The following is an 18,284-nucleotide window of genomic DNA, read 5'->3' as shown; positions in this document are numbered from 1 at the left end:
ATAATAAAAGAATAGAAACAAGAACATTCCAATGACCTTCAATGTATGTGTATTCTGTGCTTGTAAAAGAAAAATACAGCATGTTCAAGGTTCTCCCTTTGTTTTAGCCTGGTACACATTTGAGATTCAATATTCAAAATAAAGATATAAAAAGCTTACTAGTTTAGTCCATAGTAGTCATAATTAGTGTTGAATTTCATATAAAAAAAAAGTTCCATAGTAAAGGAGGCAGTGGGTGGGTTTATTATTAAATCTGTGTACCTCCCCACTTTTCCCCCTGAGAGCATATATCATGCACTAGAAGCTTGAGGGCTGACGGCCTAATTATAGCGCATAGTTGCCAAATGTATAGCTGTCAGATGACCTAAGAAACTCAGGAGAGAACTACTTCTAAGAGCCCTCTTCCTTCAGAGTAAAGGTCGTAGAAGACATTGGGCCTGATTTATTAAATCCCTCCAAGGCTGGAGAGCATATACTTTTATCAGTGAAGCAACAAACCAAGACAGGATCTGGTCCAGGATTGAAAATATTTGCTAGCAAATGACTTCAAATAAATCTATTCCAGGTTTAAAGGATCACCCAGGTTCACTGATGAAAGTGTACATTCTCCTGCCTTGGAGAGCTTTATTAAATCAGGCCCAATGTCTTCTACAACCTTTACCCTGTTGACTCCTGTGAGGCATTAGAGGTCGGATGGGGAAGGGGGGCGGAGGTATATTCTCCTAAACCAGCAACACACTGCAGTTCACTGACAGCTCCAGCACTAAAAACAACAGCACCAACATATCATAAAATGGATTTACACATACATATCACTGGTGAAAACCACTGGGACCATGCTACACCATTTACAACTAGGGTGCGCAACACACAAGGCCTGCCTTCTCTTTGTGCAGTTCCCCCATGTCCTGGGTTGGGTCCACTTGTGTGCACTCTGAAGAGCAGCAGAGAGATGCTAAGTACAGGCAACAAGTACTTTCTCTTTCATTTCTAAGACTTAACATATTCGGAAATTTTTTAAAAAATCATCTTTTCTTTAGAAGGTTCTAAAATTGTTTAAATCTGACCTCAGGTGTAAAAGAACGCGGAACAGATTATACCTTGTCACTGTTTATGTAACAAATATAAAGCCAAAATGGAGAAGCCATTTGTGAAAAACTAAATACATTCCATGATTTGGTAGTTTACTAACTTGAAGTTAAAAAGCAACCAGGAGCCAGAACTTTATTTTTTTTACCAAAAAAGACCATTGAGTTTAGGTCTGCTTTGAGTGAAAAAAGTTTTATGTGAATGTCTGGCCATTCAGAGGCTGTCCTGTTTTATCAACTCCTAAAGTAAAACTCCAGCTCATTATACATATTTTTACAGCCTTACTGAAGTTTAATTCCATGTTTAACTCTTTACAGATTTTACGTCGCCATGCGTCTTCTTATCTGCCTTGTGTGGGACAAATGGAAGCACTTTATGGGTTAGCCCTGTTAGTGATGATGGCAATATTCAGATTGTGCAATGTGGAATTCATAACCTTGGTGGTGCGGGACATTCTGGTTGTCTAATTATTGGAAATTCACAAGTCATATCAGCAGTTGATTCAAAATCTGGTAAGTCTGTTTTTAGTATACAAGTATCTGCCCCGGTCAGATAAGAGTAAATGGTATTTGTGTTTGATGGCTGATACAATCTTTTAGTTACCATATAATCTCATATATAATGAAGAAGCATACACTGTTCATCATACATTGTTTCCTGCACCTTTGCATATTCAGGATCATTCTTTTGTAAGGTATCCCCACCTTTAGTTGATAGAATTTGTCAAGTTATATGCCCCTGATACCTTTTATGGTGTTAATTTATAGGAGCAGCTACAGTGAGGTATTTGATCCCCTGCTGATTTTGTACGTTTGCCCTCTGACAAAGAAATGACCAGTCTATAATTGTAATGGTAGGTTTATTGTAGGTGTGAGACAGAATAACAACAAAAGAACCCTCAAAAACCCAGTGCTCAAAAGTCAGAGCTTGATTTGCATTGTAATGAGATAAACCTAATAGACTATTATATTCAGAAACTGAATTGCAGAGCACTACAAAAAACTTTTGTTTAAGACATCAGAGTTCCTATGTATTCAGTCCTTGCTTTATTTACAGCAGTCAGTTTGTGCAACATTGAAAAATTCTAATAATATGTTAATATTTCAGGAAGCATTTTGTGGAAAAAGCCAACTGGAATTGCAAATGACTCGGTGGTTATAAAGCCTGTGCTGAAAATCCCAGATATGGATGAGGATGGTATAGATGACCTGATGATTTTCCTTACCATCGAAGATGAAGTAAGACAAATTCCTTGTTTTGTCTTCTAAAAGGCCTGTTTTTATAGAGATCAGTAACTCTTCCTACATAAATCAATAGCACGTCGCATTCTCCAGAACATAATTTTAAGTACAAACAGAAACGGCATACCTTTGAACGGCTCTTCGATCAGGATTTCCATTTATCTCACACTATTTTTGTAAGAAAGAAAGCATTTTAAATGCAGGCTACTCATGTGCATGTTTCTAAGCAAACTGACGTTATGAGGATGGCATGTAAGTCAGGAATTTCATAGCAGGACCTGTTCTCACAGTCCAGCACCATGCAGTTTGATTGGCATTTGTCAAAGAATATTAAAATTGGCACCTTCTTTTTTCTCAGATGGGAGCAAGTTTACAATAAGCATGTGACAGATGTGGTAAGTGTTATAGTGCCTGCAATATCATCCAGTATGTCTGGTGTGGTATTGGGTCAGTGATGGAGAGGAGAGTCACACAGATCTCCACATGCTAGCTTAATAGTCACCTGACTACTATTAGGTACCAGGATGAAATTCTAAGACCCATTGTCAGGCCGTATACTGGTGCAGTGGGGCCTGACTTCCTCCTGGTACTGGGCAATGCTTGACCTCATGTGCCCAAAGTGTGTAGCCAGTTTCTGGATGACAAAGACATTAATAACATTAACAGGCCCCCACATTCCCCAAATCTGAGATTATTTGTTTATTTCCGTTGTATGTGAACGTCCACCAAACAATATTTATTTCTATAGTGTATTTTATCTTTTAGGTTATCATTAGATCTCTAAATATACTCAGGTGATACTGAAATTCTAAAGTCAGTAAGCCATTAAATTTGTTCTTGAGAAAATGAGTCCAGGTTTCCTGTACCTGTCCTAGTTTATATTGACATTTTCCTACATCTAACATATAAAAATTAGCTGTCTGTTTATATAGAGTTTGAAATATGCTAAATCAAACTAAGCTGATTGTGAATATGTGCAGTGTAAGCTGTGATGTTTCAGTGCCAGCATTTCCGAATACATGGACTTGTGGATAAGGCACACTGAGACAAATGACATGTCCTGCAACTCCTTTTATGAAAGCTGTGCTGTATGTTGTCTTCAGAAATAAACATCTAGACAGCTGGAGTTAAACTGGGCTCGGAAGCGTGTACAAAAAGAGTGCCAGGTTTACATTTTTTATTTCCATGATATCCTTCTTTAAAGAAACCAATGCTTACTACAATTCACGCTAACCAGCTTGTAGAAAAGATTAGCAATTTATAGAGATGGCCCTCCTGTTCCTTCTTTCATTATCCATGTTGTTTAGTTTAGATGTATAAGATGTTATAGTGAAAGTCAAGCAATGGATGTCCGTTTTCTTTTTTCATCTTCTTGCATTTGAAATCAACAAATGTAAAAATGAATTTATTATAGCAATAATATCCGCTTCATTTAGGCATATCTAAAGCCAAGTACAGAAGTTATATATTGCAGCTTACCAGTCCTAGGTGTGATGGCTGCATTAGTTTCCCTTGTTTTTTTTTCACCTTGTGATTAAGCTATTAACACACCTAATAAACATCCTATTGAAACACATGTAAAAGAAAAAAAAAATGTTATTACCCTTTGCAGTTACATTGCGAAGAAATGGTATTATAATAGTACAAAAAGTAATCGAGAAAAGCTGATACAGGAATTGCAAATATGAATACAACACAATACATTGGGCTGGAAAGTATGGAAAATGGGTAGAATGTAGTGGTGGAAGGGGTTGAGTGGTCAACTGTAGGACTACAAACCAAGCACCACTTTAAAGAGCAGAATAAAAAGTAGAAAGGAAGAGTAAAGAAAAAAGAATATAATGGGCCTTATTTATTAAAGCTCTCAAAGGCTGGAGAAGATACTTTCATCTGTTAACCTGGGCGATCCAGGAAACATTGAATTGATCTGGTCCAGGATTGAAAACAATTGCTAACAAATAGCAAATGACCTAAGAAATCCATTCCAGGTTTGCTGGATCACCCAGGTTGACTGATGAAAGTGTAACCTCTCCAGCCTTGGGGAGCTTTATTAAATCAGGCCTATTGTAAGGGAGGAGATTTGAAGCACAATGGCCAAAGATCACGTAAAAAGTTGAAAATTTAAGTTATTTGTTAAAAAGTTTTAATAGAAATCATGCAAACACCTTTTAAAATATTCAATTGGTAAAGCTATAGGAAACATAAAAGTGTTTGTTACCCTTTTTTTTTTACAAAAAGAAACTTTTACTGATCAGTCGTGTGACTGCAGCTGTTTTGGTGTAGATGGCAAGGCTGTGGCAATGGTAAATTAAGTTCTTGTCTTCCATAATTTTTATTCAATTCCAGTATATGCTGATGGATTGGCATTTTAAGCTGAGTAGGATTGCAGGGACATTGCAGCAAACTGTCAATGGGAGTACAGGCAGGCAACTTCAAGCAGCAAGCTCGGCATGCCAATAGGGTTCTTCTTCTGTGCCTGGCATGGTCAACATTAAAAATAAAAAAGGAAAAAATTTAATTCAATTAAATAAAAAATAAATAAAAAAAAAATGCTCTTTGAAGATTTCCTGGCCGGGAATCAATTGCTGCCAATGAAACACAAAACTCTGGAACAAAACTCCCACAAAGGAATGTTTGAGTGAATGTCTAGTTCCCTGCTTTTGTAATTAGAGCCCTAATGTCCAAATAACATTTTATTGGTTTGTTTAGTAAGTTGTAAAACTTATTGATGGCTTTCTAGAATGTTCCTGTAAATTTAATTCAGATTTATTATATGTTTGCTTATTCCATGTTTATTTTTAGTTACACAGTGCCATATTCTCTGGAAAAACTGGTGACCGCATTGGTGAAACCTGGAGAATTATAAATGAAAAACCAATTGCTTATTACACACACATTACAAAGTCAAAGGCAGAATATGTGTTATTCTACACAGGTAAGACACGCTAAAAATCCTAAACCAGTGTACTATAAACCTATAGGCTTTAAAGCAAGTCTAATCAAACACACCTATTTCAATAAATAAACTTATTAGTTATAAAATCACACAGTAATGAAAATGACTTTTTGAGCTCTGAATCTCATTTTTCTCTATATTTTGTATAGTTCTTCAGGTTACAGCACACGTGGCTGGCTGACAACACTGCAGCTGATTGATTGGCAATGGCTTAACTTTGCAAGTTGCAGTTACTTGCCGGGTGTCCACATAAGGAAACTTTGCAACAGATTTACCGAATGCAATTAGCTTCAGAACCCTGTACACAGTGAGGTCAAACAAAAAACAGACTATGTATACCCCTCAAGCTCCATGTAGAGTTGTGGTATTCTCTAAAATGGTGTGATTTATTAAAGCTCTCCAAGACTGGAGAAAATAGACTATCATGGAAGCACCTGGATGATCCAGCACACCTTGAATGGATCTGATCCAAGATTAAAAATGTAATAGCAAATGTTTTAGGGAATCAATTCTAGATTTGCTTCACCTGTTTTCTCCTGCCCCAAATAAGGGAATAGGCCCAAAGTATAAAATTCATGACTGCCTGATATCTAACTATCTGCATGGAGTTTGCAGGTTCTCCTGTTTTTGAGTGGGTTTCCTCCTGACTGTATTTTTTATCATAAATATCGTCTGGTTTTCTAACATTTGTAATCCTGCCAACATCCCTGACCTATATTAAAGAATACAAAAACAAAAAAATACGGGACTTTAACGGCAGTGGATTTGTAAAAAATTATCATATACCTTTTATTTCCTTCATTAGGAAACAACAATTAAAATATACATGCCTCTTCCCCTATACCAAGTTTCAGGAAGAGTTTATTCAACATTTTTAGCATACGTGGGCTAGATACATTGTACACATTAAAAATGATGAGATCATCCAACGCATTTCGCAGATCATGTCCGCTTCCTCAGGGATTTAATTGGTACAGATAGTAGATGTATCAGCACAAACATTGTTACATTCGCCAGTATGCTTACTCTCTTAGCATGAAGGTAGGCAAAAGGCAAAATTAAAATCACAACACACAGGGATGGCGGTGTCCAATATATGTTCTCCACATCGATATTCAGTACTTCCCCAGGTATTATTGGTAATGGTCACACACATTATGAAGTGGTAATAAGCAATTATCTTCAAAAACTAGATTCAATCATATAATTCCATCCATGAACAGACTAGCACTTTAATTGTAAGAAGAACTGCCATCCTCTGTGACACCTAGGTCTTCCTCCTGACTGTAGTTCTATTTTGATTTAATTACATGCCATCTACCATCCAGTGTTCTAAGTAGTAGGGTGCTATATTAACATGGCCGGTCCCAGAGTCAGAGACAAAAAGCTGGGAAAGCAGTTCACCGACCCAAGAACAATATCCCCATTTGCTGCAATCTATGGGATACAATGTTATATTTATTTTTTTAACAATTTTACAACACAAAAAAAAGTTGTTTTCAAATTATTATGAAACTGTAATGTTTTTTTTTTTGTTTGTTTTTTTAATATTATTTGGAAATTGCTCGAGTGCTTAAATGTTTAAGTATGTATTACAAAGCTTCTTTCATTAAATAAAGCTTCATTCATTTTAACAGATACTACTATTAAAGGATATTCTATCAATGACATATGTGCTATGACAGCAGGCAAACAAAGTAAACTTTCAGACGGCAAACATGATCCTGAATGGCAAGCACAGATGAAAGACTTTATACCTATCTTATCTGAGAGGTATTTTTTGTCTACTAGATATGTTCTTTAATATTGGGCAATAAAATTGAACCATTCAGTCTTATGACTTTGCAAAGCAAACCAAAACTAGCAGTTCTTGTGTAGACCTAAGTGCTGTAGTTAAATAAATATGTATATTATTGTTTTAATTAAAATGTTAAATATAAAATAATATGTATAGTGTTTTTTTCTGCCTTGAAATCCCTTTGTTTTGTTTGTTCTTATTATGTTAAAAAAAAAACAGACATGTTTTAGTCTAGCCTGGGTTTCTAAGCTGGCTTCTTCTTTATGTACAGTGGAGAAATGAATGTAGCCACAAAAACATAAAGTATGTTCTTCACAAGATTAAAAGGGAACGTCCGGATTCTTTTAAGAATCCACAATCCGGCATGTCATTATCAGAAAGGCATAGGTATTGTCCCTCCTGCAATAATACCCCCTATGTGCCTGATCGATCCAGGCTTCTGGCAAAAGGGTAAGCTGTGTATGTGGAGCATCTCCTTTTTTTACCAGGATACCCGGGTATACTGGCAGAAGAAGATAGAGGGGCATTGTGAGGGATCGGGTACAAGGAAGTAAACACAGAGTTAGTTCTGCTTTAGCAGATAGAAATACAAAATAAAAAATAGCACTAACGCAGTAACCACATCTAAGGACTGGTAAGCTGCAATATTTAAATTTTGGCTTTCTTTTTGAGTTTAGATGTAAGCAGAGGCAGAGAGATTCCACTGAGTTATCAAGAGCTTCCTGTACAGGATAATCTAAAAATCTCTGTGTAATAGATTACACATGTAGGAAAGAGCAAGCATATAAAAATACTTTTCTGTTGAAGCCTTTTTGTTTTTCATGGTGAACATTTTGAAAAAAGAAACGTATTTACACAGCCAGACAGCTGACATTACTTTACAGACTATAGAATTTATGTAGCAGTATGTTTAAGTGTTTTAATGTATTTTCATGTTTTGCTCTTTTTGTCTTTTGCAGCTCAGGTAAAATTCGTTACTTGTTGAATGTACCAGGGGCCTATTACAACAATATTTTAGTTGTAAAATCAGAAGTTTCAGAACTGCTGGATGGACAAAAGCTTCGACCTTTATGGTCTGTGAATACAACTGATATATTAAGGTAATTACACAGAAACTGAACTTTTACATTTTTTTACATGTTTCAAAAACTGAAAAGCAGAAAGTATATAGTGGTTCATGTTATAATTAAATAACATATAGGACCTATTTTAAAATCCATAGCAAAATAATGTTCATTTCATAATATATTTATAAGCTGTAGTCCGTATTTAGCAAATCTGTAAAATATGAAGTTATATTTCTTTAACATGCAGGTGCATTTGTACCAGCAGCACTGGAATAACTATTTTACTGTTGTATAACAGGTGCTTTAATAACTTATTATAGTTCCTAAAGGAGTAAGGGCAGGTTTGGAGGCAACAAGTACTTGCTTGCTCAAAAAGTGTGAAAGAGAAATTATCTTTTTACCCATTCAGCAAGGCTTTGGGTATGAGGGAGCTTGTGACATCCCATACTTAATAATGCAGGGGTCGGAGCAGCCAAACACATATTTAGCAACACGATATATACCAATTTGTAAAGAAAAACAATCATGAGGAACAGTAAGAGATTTTTCTTTACAACATACCCAAACAGGTGAATATTACATAAACACAAACATAATCCTGAATTATTGTTCATTCTAAAACTACTTGCACCGTACGCTCCTTGAAAAAACTACTACTTGATAAACACTCTGTGCCCTAAAAAAGCCTGTCTTCTCTATTCCTAAAACTCACCTTCTCATTATAACCATCAGGCTGGGCACACGGGAAATTAACACTTCTAAAAGTTCTTGGGTTACCACCTTTGGTGAAAATAGCCTTCTCTGTTCATTCTTTAAATCATATGTGAGGTTGTGGGTCCGCTTTTTTTCTAGATGTCTAGGGCTTGTGGGATGTAGTGGTGACTTGTGAGGAGAGCTGTATCTCTTTTATCTCTATATTTTTTATCTCTATATTTTAACCTGTCCTATTTTTTTTTTTTTTTTTTTTTTTTTTTTTATTTAAGCTTTCAGGAATTTAGAATGTATCATTGATTATTATAAGGTACAGGTTAGTGGTCCACCAACCTTTTGAGACACAAAAAATGAAGCAGTAGGCTAAATTAGATACAGTGGTGCCTTGGTATAAGTCCCCAATCTGTTCCAGATCCTTGGATTTATACCAAGAAGGTCTTATACTAAACACATTTTTCCTATAGGAAATAAAAGGAAAATTATTAATCTGTTCCCATGGAAAAATATCCTATTGTTATTGGCATATTATACATTGATGTGGCTGTAAAGAATAATTTAAACACTACTTAATACTAAAATACATAAATACAAAACCAATTAGATGAAATAAATGAAAATGTAACCTCACTTTACCTTGCTGAGAAGAGTAGAGTGCCTACTAGGATGGTGCTGAGAAGGGTGGAGGAGGAGATGTTCTATAATTCACAGAGAGTTATAGCGCGGGTTGTTCACTGAATGGTAGTAACTGGCGTACTGACACTCATGGGCAGTCATGGCTTTGTCTTGGGAGAGGTAAATAAGGGAATCACATGGTAGTGTGACTTATTTTGACCCATACAAGTTCTAGCACAAAGGTTGTATACCAAGCAAATTTTTTTGTGTCCAAACAGTTTGACTTATTCCAAAGCAGACTTATACTGAGGTACCACTGTATATAAATAAACTGCACAACATTTTTTCAGTTTTATACAATATTAAACATGTAATGCTTCAGGAGCTCAGGCAGAGACATATGCTGTTGTAAAATCATTAAATGATGCCTAGAACAGCCTTAATGTAAGATCCAATTTTTTTTAGCACCAGAATGTTTATTTTTAAGCAAGCATTCATTTACTATTTGCTTCCTTTAAAACAATAATGCAAAAATGTACATAAGTTTGTATCATTTGTGAATTAATTATTCTACTGCAAAAGTGTATGCAATTTTAAACCCATAAAGTGTCTGTTTAATAACGTGTTAAAATTGCACTTCTGTTTTGTTTTTTTGGGTTTTATTTTTATCTGTAGTAAACCAGCCCTGGGTTATTTCAAGAGAGATGCATTGTCTATAATAATGGAAATTGGAATTGGAAACAACAGAAAAAAGGTTTGTATTGTTCTATTGTAATCTAATAACCAAACAGACAGTGCAAATGTTAGATGTAGAAGTCAAAGGACAGTGTTGTTGTGGGCACACGATGCAAGCATGGTTAGACATTTGTCGCTGAAAGGGATCTTTGGTGATTCTTTCCAACAACAAAAGACTGAAAGATGCAAGGTTCTCTATAGAGGGGAGGGGGGAGAACAAGCTACCCTGCTGAACTCTCTCCCCTTCACTTGTATTGTAGTTGCTCCTCGTTCAAGGATCCGCCAGGATGGATCCATGAACGACGTTTTGTTGTCCACTGTACACACATCAGATTCTCGTCTGATTCTAGCCCTGAAGCGACAATCACACGATAATCATCTGACGTGTTTACGTAGCCTCGTTCTCAGTATATTTGTTTTACATGCTGTTTTTACAGTTTACTGGCGAGGAATACGTGTTTACCCAAAATGACAGCGAAACAGATCATGCCTAGCTGGCATATGTGATTGTCTGCAGAGGAGCGTTGTTACATTGAGGGCATTAGTTGGTTACATAATTGGAAATCTTGATCCCAGTTCTGTTTCTATAGATATATAGCCATTTGGTACAGTATATGGCTGCACTAGAGTTAGGGATATATAGTTGTGAGGACAGTGAAGTGGCTCATTCCTTTCTCGAGTGCTGATGACTACAATGTAGATTATGGTTAACAGTGCCAGAATAACATGCAGAGGCCACATGCTGCTTCTATGCACACAAATAACATCTTAGTAATGAATGCCTTCATGTTAAAAAAAAAAAAACTTGCTATGCTGGCAGCATTTAGTAAATTATTTCTTTAGGGTTTAGTTATCCCATCCATGTAGAATAAATAAAGGCAAATTCAATATGTATAATTCCAAACTGTGTCTTAAAGAATATAGTTAGGGGAAGGTGTTTTTTCTGCAAACAAAAAACAACATGCCATAATGTCCACTCAGCACAGCAGTTTTTTTCCTGGAACCCCTTTTTCAAAAATGTGTATCTAATTTGTTTGTACCTGATTATTGGGGCCAATAAATTGGTTCTCAAAGGACACTTTCTATTTCTCACTGCTGTGCAATTCGGACACTTCCTCTTCCTCAAAAAATTTAAAACCTAATTCAGGTAGTCCCCAGGTAAGGACATCCAGCATATGGTGGACGCCTCCTAGATGCTCACTGTGGGCAGAATGGAGGCTCACTTTCAGAAAAAATCTTTTGCTAAACACAGCTGAGGTTGTGGGTGATCCTAGGGGGTGAGCAAAATGGTACCTCTGGATACAGATAAAATACATTTAAAAGCATATTTTTTTTTATCTAGGCCAAATCAGTTTTCAGCCATTACGGAATTATTATTATTTTTAATAATATAATAAACTATATAGCGCCAACATATTATCCAGCAGTGTACATTAAATGGGGAATGACAGGTTTCTTTGTTCACACAAATCTAGAGATATTAAAATAATAAAGGAAAGTTGCTGAGAAGAGGGCACCTTATGTGAGAAGTACTATAAACACCCTAAAATTATGTGCTGCTGTATGAAAGGTCCTTCTAACCCAAAAACATAGTTTACGGAAGTGTCAAGAAAGTAAATCTTGCTTCAACAGGTTCAAACTGGGGGGGGGGGGGCTCCTAGATATAACTAGACCCCCTCACTTTAACATATACATTACAGGTTCACATGTTGCATACCTAAAACAGTTTGTGTACATTTAATTTGTAACTGCAGAGTTAGCAGAACAAACCTTTTCCAGTTTTCCAACAGAGACACACAAAATGTTATCATTCCTAACAGTGGATACATTCAAGTCAGGCATAATATGATATTGGGTTAGGACTATTCTTAACAGTATTGATTATCTTGCTTCATTGGCCTACAATATCAGCTAAATAGAAGAGTTTATAAATGTATGTATACAGTATAAATGAGTTTCTGGAACTTTCCAATAACTGGTTTCAAACCTTCTTAGCCTATAATTTTTGCTAATTACCTTTTGTGTGTGTTTTTAATAATCTATTTAAATTGTAATCTTTTTTTTTTTTAAACATTTTTTCAGGTTATTATTATAGATAGCAAAAGTGGAACTTTACAATGGGAAATTGAAATGAATGTGGGAACTGCAAGGCAAACTCCTGGTGTACTGAATACAGGAGACCACCGCTCCACTTTTCTTTTCTGGGGAGACTTTTCAACGGATTTCAACAACACTGTGAGTGTTTACTCATTTACATTTGCTCACCATCTCACTATGAGGGATAAGTGACCGAAACTTGTAAATGACCCAGAGTCATTATGAGGGCCAATCAAAATTGGACTTTGAAGCAATGGTGGCTTAGTCTTATAAATCACTTTTTGAAAGCAATATTCATTATGTATAATATTCCTGCCATATAAGAATATATACTATGTTTAAGATAATTTACTTTTTAGCTAATTTTTCTATACCAGATATATAGCCAAATAAAATAAGCAGCAACACCTTCTGTTCTCTTAATGCAATGCAGAATACAAGGTGTTCAGTGACTGGACAAAGGAAGGCAGTGTGAAAATGAAAGTTTGCAGTTCGCTAGGTGACACAGACTGATTTTTTTTTTTTTTAAATGCTTATAAACGCCAATACCACCTTTTGAATGTTTTTTGCTTTTCGGTGTGTAAACAGGTGTTTAAAACCATTTAAAAAAAAGTTCTAAAATTCTAAAAATCTTTTTAAATGACCAAAAATGCATTTTAAAAGCCAAATATGAAAGCTACTGGTTATTGGAAGTGTTTATCAACGCTTGGAAACACCCATTGATTTCAGTGGAGGCAGTTTTATGCTTTTACAAGCACAAATGTTTTAACTATCAAACAAATGCTTTGGTGTGAACTGGCCCTTTGGAATGAATAGGAATTAAAAACATGGGCTTTTAAATGCAAAAGCTAATGGTCAGTGTAGACTTAGACTACGTACACATGTCAGATGATTCTCATCTAATATTTGGCTCAGGGTGTGTACAGCGCTGGTTGTTCATGAATCCATTCTGTTGTTCTCCCCTCTCAATAGAGCAGAATGGCGCTGTATGTACAGAGCTGGTTCATGCAACGTGCAGTCATTTGTCGTTTGCAAGGATCGTGAAAGATCCTTTCCAGTGACAATTATGGCACGTGTGTACCCAGCTTAAGCCTTAGATGGGGAAAAAAAAGGAAAAATGGCTGAACTTCTACTTTAAATATTTAATAAAAATATTAAAACTTTGGGTTTAGATAATAAACTCTGTCCTTTTTTTTTTTCTAGATGGAGCCAAAAGAAAATCTATACATGTTTCACCAATCACAGGCAAACGTACTTATGCATCTGAATAGTCATACTGAAAACATTATCATATTTGGAGGTAAGTTTGAAACTTTTGTGTTTACAATTTATAAGTAATATTAAGATGCTGTTATTGCTCAACAGCCAAAAACATAGAAGAAAATGCTATGGGGGCAGAGCTACCCTGCCTGGATTTCAAACACTTTTTTTATATACAGATACTCACTTAATGACCAGATTCCATTCCAACTACCTAGTTAAGGTAAGCTTACCTAATTAAACAGGAAGCATAGTAACGCACTGCTCTGCAGCACTGCAAGCATGCAACATGTGTCAATGGCAAGTTAACTGACAGCCTGCAGACCCAAATTGAGGAGATTTTGCTCACAAGAAGGAAGGGAAGGTGGTGCATGGCTGTGCACTGTACAGTTCTTGTACGATGTACTCGCATCTTAAGTGCAAGCTGTCACTAAACAGGTAAGTCATTAAATGATGAATAAATAAATGAAGAATACCTGTACATTAATAGATTAATATTGGTCCCCAACCTTTTGGACGTCACAGATCACTAAATTTACGGACTCCGGACCGTGCATGCATGGGGAGCCGTGTGTCACTCAAAGGGGAGGAAACTTCCCTCAAGAGTGACGTCATGATGCCAGAACCAGCCAACTCCTTTCAAAGACACAAAACGCCCACCCCCCGAGCCTGTGACGCAAACGTAAGACATGGTCCGCGACTCTGGTTGGTGCGCCCCCTCAGCAGGGTATGGAGAAGTCCTTCAAATGAGATCCCAAATAGCAGTAAACCCAGACAAATTCTAATCTTTCCCTACTTTTTACCAATGAAAAGAAAACCTGGCTTGAATTACACTTTAATACTATATATCTTCTGCCTTGCTTTCCATCCAGAGCTGCAATCCATCCCTAATCAGATGGCTAAGTGTAACATTTTTATTTAACAAAGATTTGCAAAGTAAGCAGTTCCATTGTGCTTCCTCTTTAGCTAATCCATAGTGTTCTGGAAATCATTTTTTAGGTATTAAATATCAATTTGCAAAACATATGTCGTGCATAGATACTAAAATAAAACATATCAAAATAAAAGGGTAAAAATGTATTAACATAGCAACCTAAACTATGAGTTAAGAAAAAATTACTAAAAAAAAAAAGAAATAAAAATTAGAATTAAATTGACCCAAGTGCTTTTTCTATCCCTATAGGACAATGCGCAGTTTAATAATAACTGCAAGATGTAAAAAATATGTCTAAATATGATGATTTTTTTCATTTGTAATCTTTAAATAAGGGGTCTGTCATTTACAGATTGATCTTCTGGTACATTTGTTCAATCTGATTGGACATAGTATAACTATATAGGAATATAAATGTATTTCAAACTTATGGTAGGGCTAAATTTATTGATATGAATGTGACATTCAACAGACATTTACTGCAGTTGTATTTTGTACTTTATTTGCTAAGAATGTACATTGATATGTTCATAGATAGTTTTTTATTTAATATAATAAATCCTGTTTATTATATGTGTAGCCCTGAGAAGGGGAACCTTTACAATCCCTGAAATGTGTTGGCATTACAAAGAATACATTTTTTTCTGGTTGCTAATCTCATGACCTTCTCTAGATAGTTGAAGACATCACCCCAAAGGTTGTGGTACTTTAAAACAGTGGTCGCCAACCTTTTGGACCGCATAACCTACTAAAATTACCGGCTCTGGACCACACATGCACAGGGAGCCGTGTGTCACTCAAAAAGGAAGAAACTTTCCCCAGAGTGACGTCATGATGCCAGAACTCGCCCACTCTCTTATCGCAGGTCTGAGCCTACGATGGGAGAGTGGGCGGGTTGTGCCTATACAGGAGACATGGCCCGCACCTCTAGCCAGTGCACAGGCCAGAGCTGCAGACCACCAAAAGTTTCTTGTGGTCCACCGGTTGGCGACTGCTGCTTTCAAAGAGCTGCCTGTACAAAATTACTACATCCAGTTGGGTGTTTACCTTTGTAAAAGTTCATTGATGCACTGCCTTGTGGTTGCTATAAGGTTTTAATTTTGCTCATGAAAGGGTTTTACAGTACTTTGCATTACAGGTTCTTCAGCAGTACTATAATAGCATGTCATGGTTGCAAATATAACCAATAACTTGCAGATTGAGAAAAAAATGCAGTTGCATTCTGCCATAACACTTAAAGAGATGGCAGCAAAAGGTTGAGGTATATCAGAACCATTATTAGGAAGAGTAAAAATATCTTGTAATAGGAGTTTCTGTTTGTGTACATAATCCCCCACAGCAATTTTTTTAATATTGAAAATCTTAACAAAAAAATGAATAATTCTTTTCCTTTATCCTTGAAAGCTGCTTTGTTCGAACGCAGCCGGCATGCCTGCTATGTCCTGATCACAGGACCACAAATGATGGAAAACCCTGGCAATCTGACTGTATCCAAGAGGAGGTTAAAGGAAGATATCAGTAATGGAACAGTGATTGGGCTTGGGACAGAAGAGGTCAACACTGAGGAGATAAAGAACCATTTCTCCAGGATGAGATTTTCCAGCCACTAGTGGAAAATAACTCATTTTAAAAACAAAAACACTAAATACCTTTGTTTTGTTTTTTTTGTTTTTTATGAGAATAACCTTTATTTAAAAAAAAGATGCAAGAACAGTTTGGTAGAACAAAGCTTGCATGTCCACAGAGTCAAAAGTAATTGTTTTAGGACACTCCAAGCTTTTGTATGTATGGTTTTAGAATCTTAAACCTGTCTGTAATTTTGTAAATCAAGTAATTTTATTTTCTCATTGATGTAGATGCAGAATGTGTAGTTTATAAGCTGTAGGGTCTAGAACAGGCATGGGCAAACTACAGCCCACGGGTAAGTATACGCCCTGTATACGGCCTAATGGTGGGGATGTTTCTTTGGCCCTTTGGGTGTTCCACAGCTCTGGCCAGTGCCACCCTGAGCAGGGTCAGGAGAAGGACCCCACCGGGGGGGGGGGGGCGCGCACTGGCCAGAGCCACGGTACACGTCCCCTGATCTGAGCCTGCAATAGAAGAGTGGGCGGGCTGTGTTCCTGCACACAACCCGCTCAAATCTGCAATGGGAGAGTGGGCGGGGGTATGACATCATGATATCACGTTCAGGGGTCTCATGATGGCATAACCCCGCCCACTCTACCATCGACCCAGCTCCCCTTGCAAATTTTTTTTCAGATTGTGGCCCCTGGCTAAAAAAAGTTTGCCCACCCCTGGTCTAGAAGCATGTTTATGTGGATTTCTGCATATGCATACTCTAGGAGATCTGAGAGTGAATGTAAAAGAAGACTGTCATATGCAAAATACATAGACTGGCCACCATTACTGGTTTCTTCTTGTGAACATGCTGGTTGCTATCCGAGTCACCAAGCAGAAACAGTAAGGCAGATCATCAGTTCTGAGTTCTTTCACTTGCAATATTTTCCAACACCCTGACTGCTTGATGCCTCCTGACACTTGTAGGTAGTTATCAACTGCTTGTGTTCTTTGTCATCTCGTTTAGATAGCTGCAAGATAATTCCAGAGGTTCCAATAATGCCCAGACATCTTTTTACTTGCCATTCTCAGGTACTTATCAATTCATATATGCTTCGCCTATAGATAATATTGGACATGACAATATTTTATTTTTGAAATATAGTATGGCAAAATGAATGCCAACTATTCTGTATGAGCACCTCATCCTTTTAAGAGTTTCCAGAGGGTGTTAGCATGGAAGCTAGGGCATTACACTTGATTTTATCAGCATGATTTTTATGCACATAATATATTAATTCATATATGCATCATATCTATATCATTCTAATCCTGCATGTATGATCTGGCCACCATTTCATATCAAGTAAACACAGATGTTCTGCAATATCCCATGCCAGCATGCGTTTAGCTTCAGCACATCTTGACAAAGCTAGTCTGGTGTCTGTAGTAGGATTATTGAATCTAACATTGGATCAGTGGTCCCCAAACTTTCTGACAGCAGGGCCCGTTAACATTGTATAAACTTTTTTCCGCGGCCAGGTATATTTACAGCTTACACTACTCACATGCATGCTAGATGAGAATAGCAGAGTAGTGTAAGAGAGTTGGTGTGCTGTCAGGTGGCAGAGGTGCTGAGAATGGCAGAGAAGTATAAATCTTACATACATTGCTCTGCCATTCTCAGCAGCTCCTGTGTAAGCAGTGTGAGAATACTGCCCGCACCCCCGCTAGTTGCACCCCTGCTGTCACACTGTCACTAGCATCAGTGTAAGGAGGGCTGCCGGTACTTCTGCCTTCTGTCATTTGCAGCCCTCAACTCACCAGCCACAGACTGGCACTGGTCCGCGGCCCGGGGCTTGGGGACCACTACAATAAAGCACAGCTGCACTATATTAGGATGTCTTTCTTCCACACCAGTTGTCATTATTGGTGCTGACGACAGGTTGCAATAGCACAGAACCAGTAAACTTTGCTACCAACAGTCTGTATTTTGCAGACTGTAATGCACAGTAAGTTCTGTGTAAAAGTTTATAAATTTCATTAAAAACTATTCCTGCATCCACTGTACTTGATACCTAAAGTATTGCACATTACTGATGTCTAGCGTAATGACTGCAAAACATGTATTTATTTTACATACTAGTAACTTGAAAGAAAAAAACTTGAAAATCACAAAATCGGTAACTTTTCTATTTAACCCCCCAGCGTTCTAATTCTGTCCGTA

The 18,284-nt window shown here is 36.9% G+C and overlaps 1 protein-coding gene across 2 annotated transcripts in view; it reads left to right on the top strand.

Annotated features, from left to right (window-relative positions):
* Positions 1–16,999, top strand: part of FAM234A (family with sequence similarity 234 member A) — a 27,589-nt gene extending 10,590 nt beyond the window's left edge. For both annotated transcript variants that reach the window (XM_072418885.1, XM_072418884.1), the window contains exons 4-12: positions 1,407–1,601; positions 2,197–2,327; positions 5,133–5,265; positions 6,924–7,059; positions 8,044–8,184; positions 10,150–10,228; positions 12,292–12,444; positions 13,510–13,606; positions 15,905–16,999. In XM_072418885.1, coding sequence (XP_072274986.1) covers positions 1,407–1,601; positions 2,197–2,327; positions 5,133–5,265; positions 6,924–7,059; positions 8,044–8,184; positions 10,150–10,228; positions 12,292–12,444; positions 13,510–13,606; positions 15,905–16,110 — 1,271 coding nt within the window. In that variant the 3' untranslated portion in view covers positions 16,111–16,999. The remainder of the gene's footprint in view (positions 1–1,406; positions 1,602–2,196; positions 2,328–5,132; positions 5,266–6,923; positions 7,060–8,043; positions 8,185–10,149; positions 10,229–12,291; positions 12,445–13,509; positions 13,607–15,904) is intronic.
* Positions 17,000–18,284: the final 1,285 nt, after the last annotated feature.

The sequence above is a fragment of the Pyxicephalus adspersus genome, chromosome 7, assembly GCF_032062135.1.
Source record: "Pyxicephalus adspersus chromosome 7, UCB_Pads_2.0, whole genome shotgun sequence".
In the NCBI taxonomy this organism is placed as follows: domain Eukaryota; kingdom Metazoa; phylum Chordata; class Amphibia; order Anura; family Pyxicephalidae; genus Pyxicephalus; species Pyxicephalus adspersus.
The sequence above is the reverse complement of the archived record's forward strand: the minus strand, read 5'-3'. Positions and strand labels throughout refer to the sequence as shown.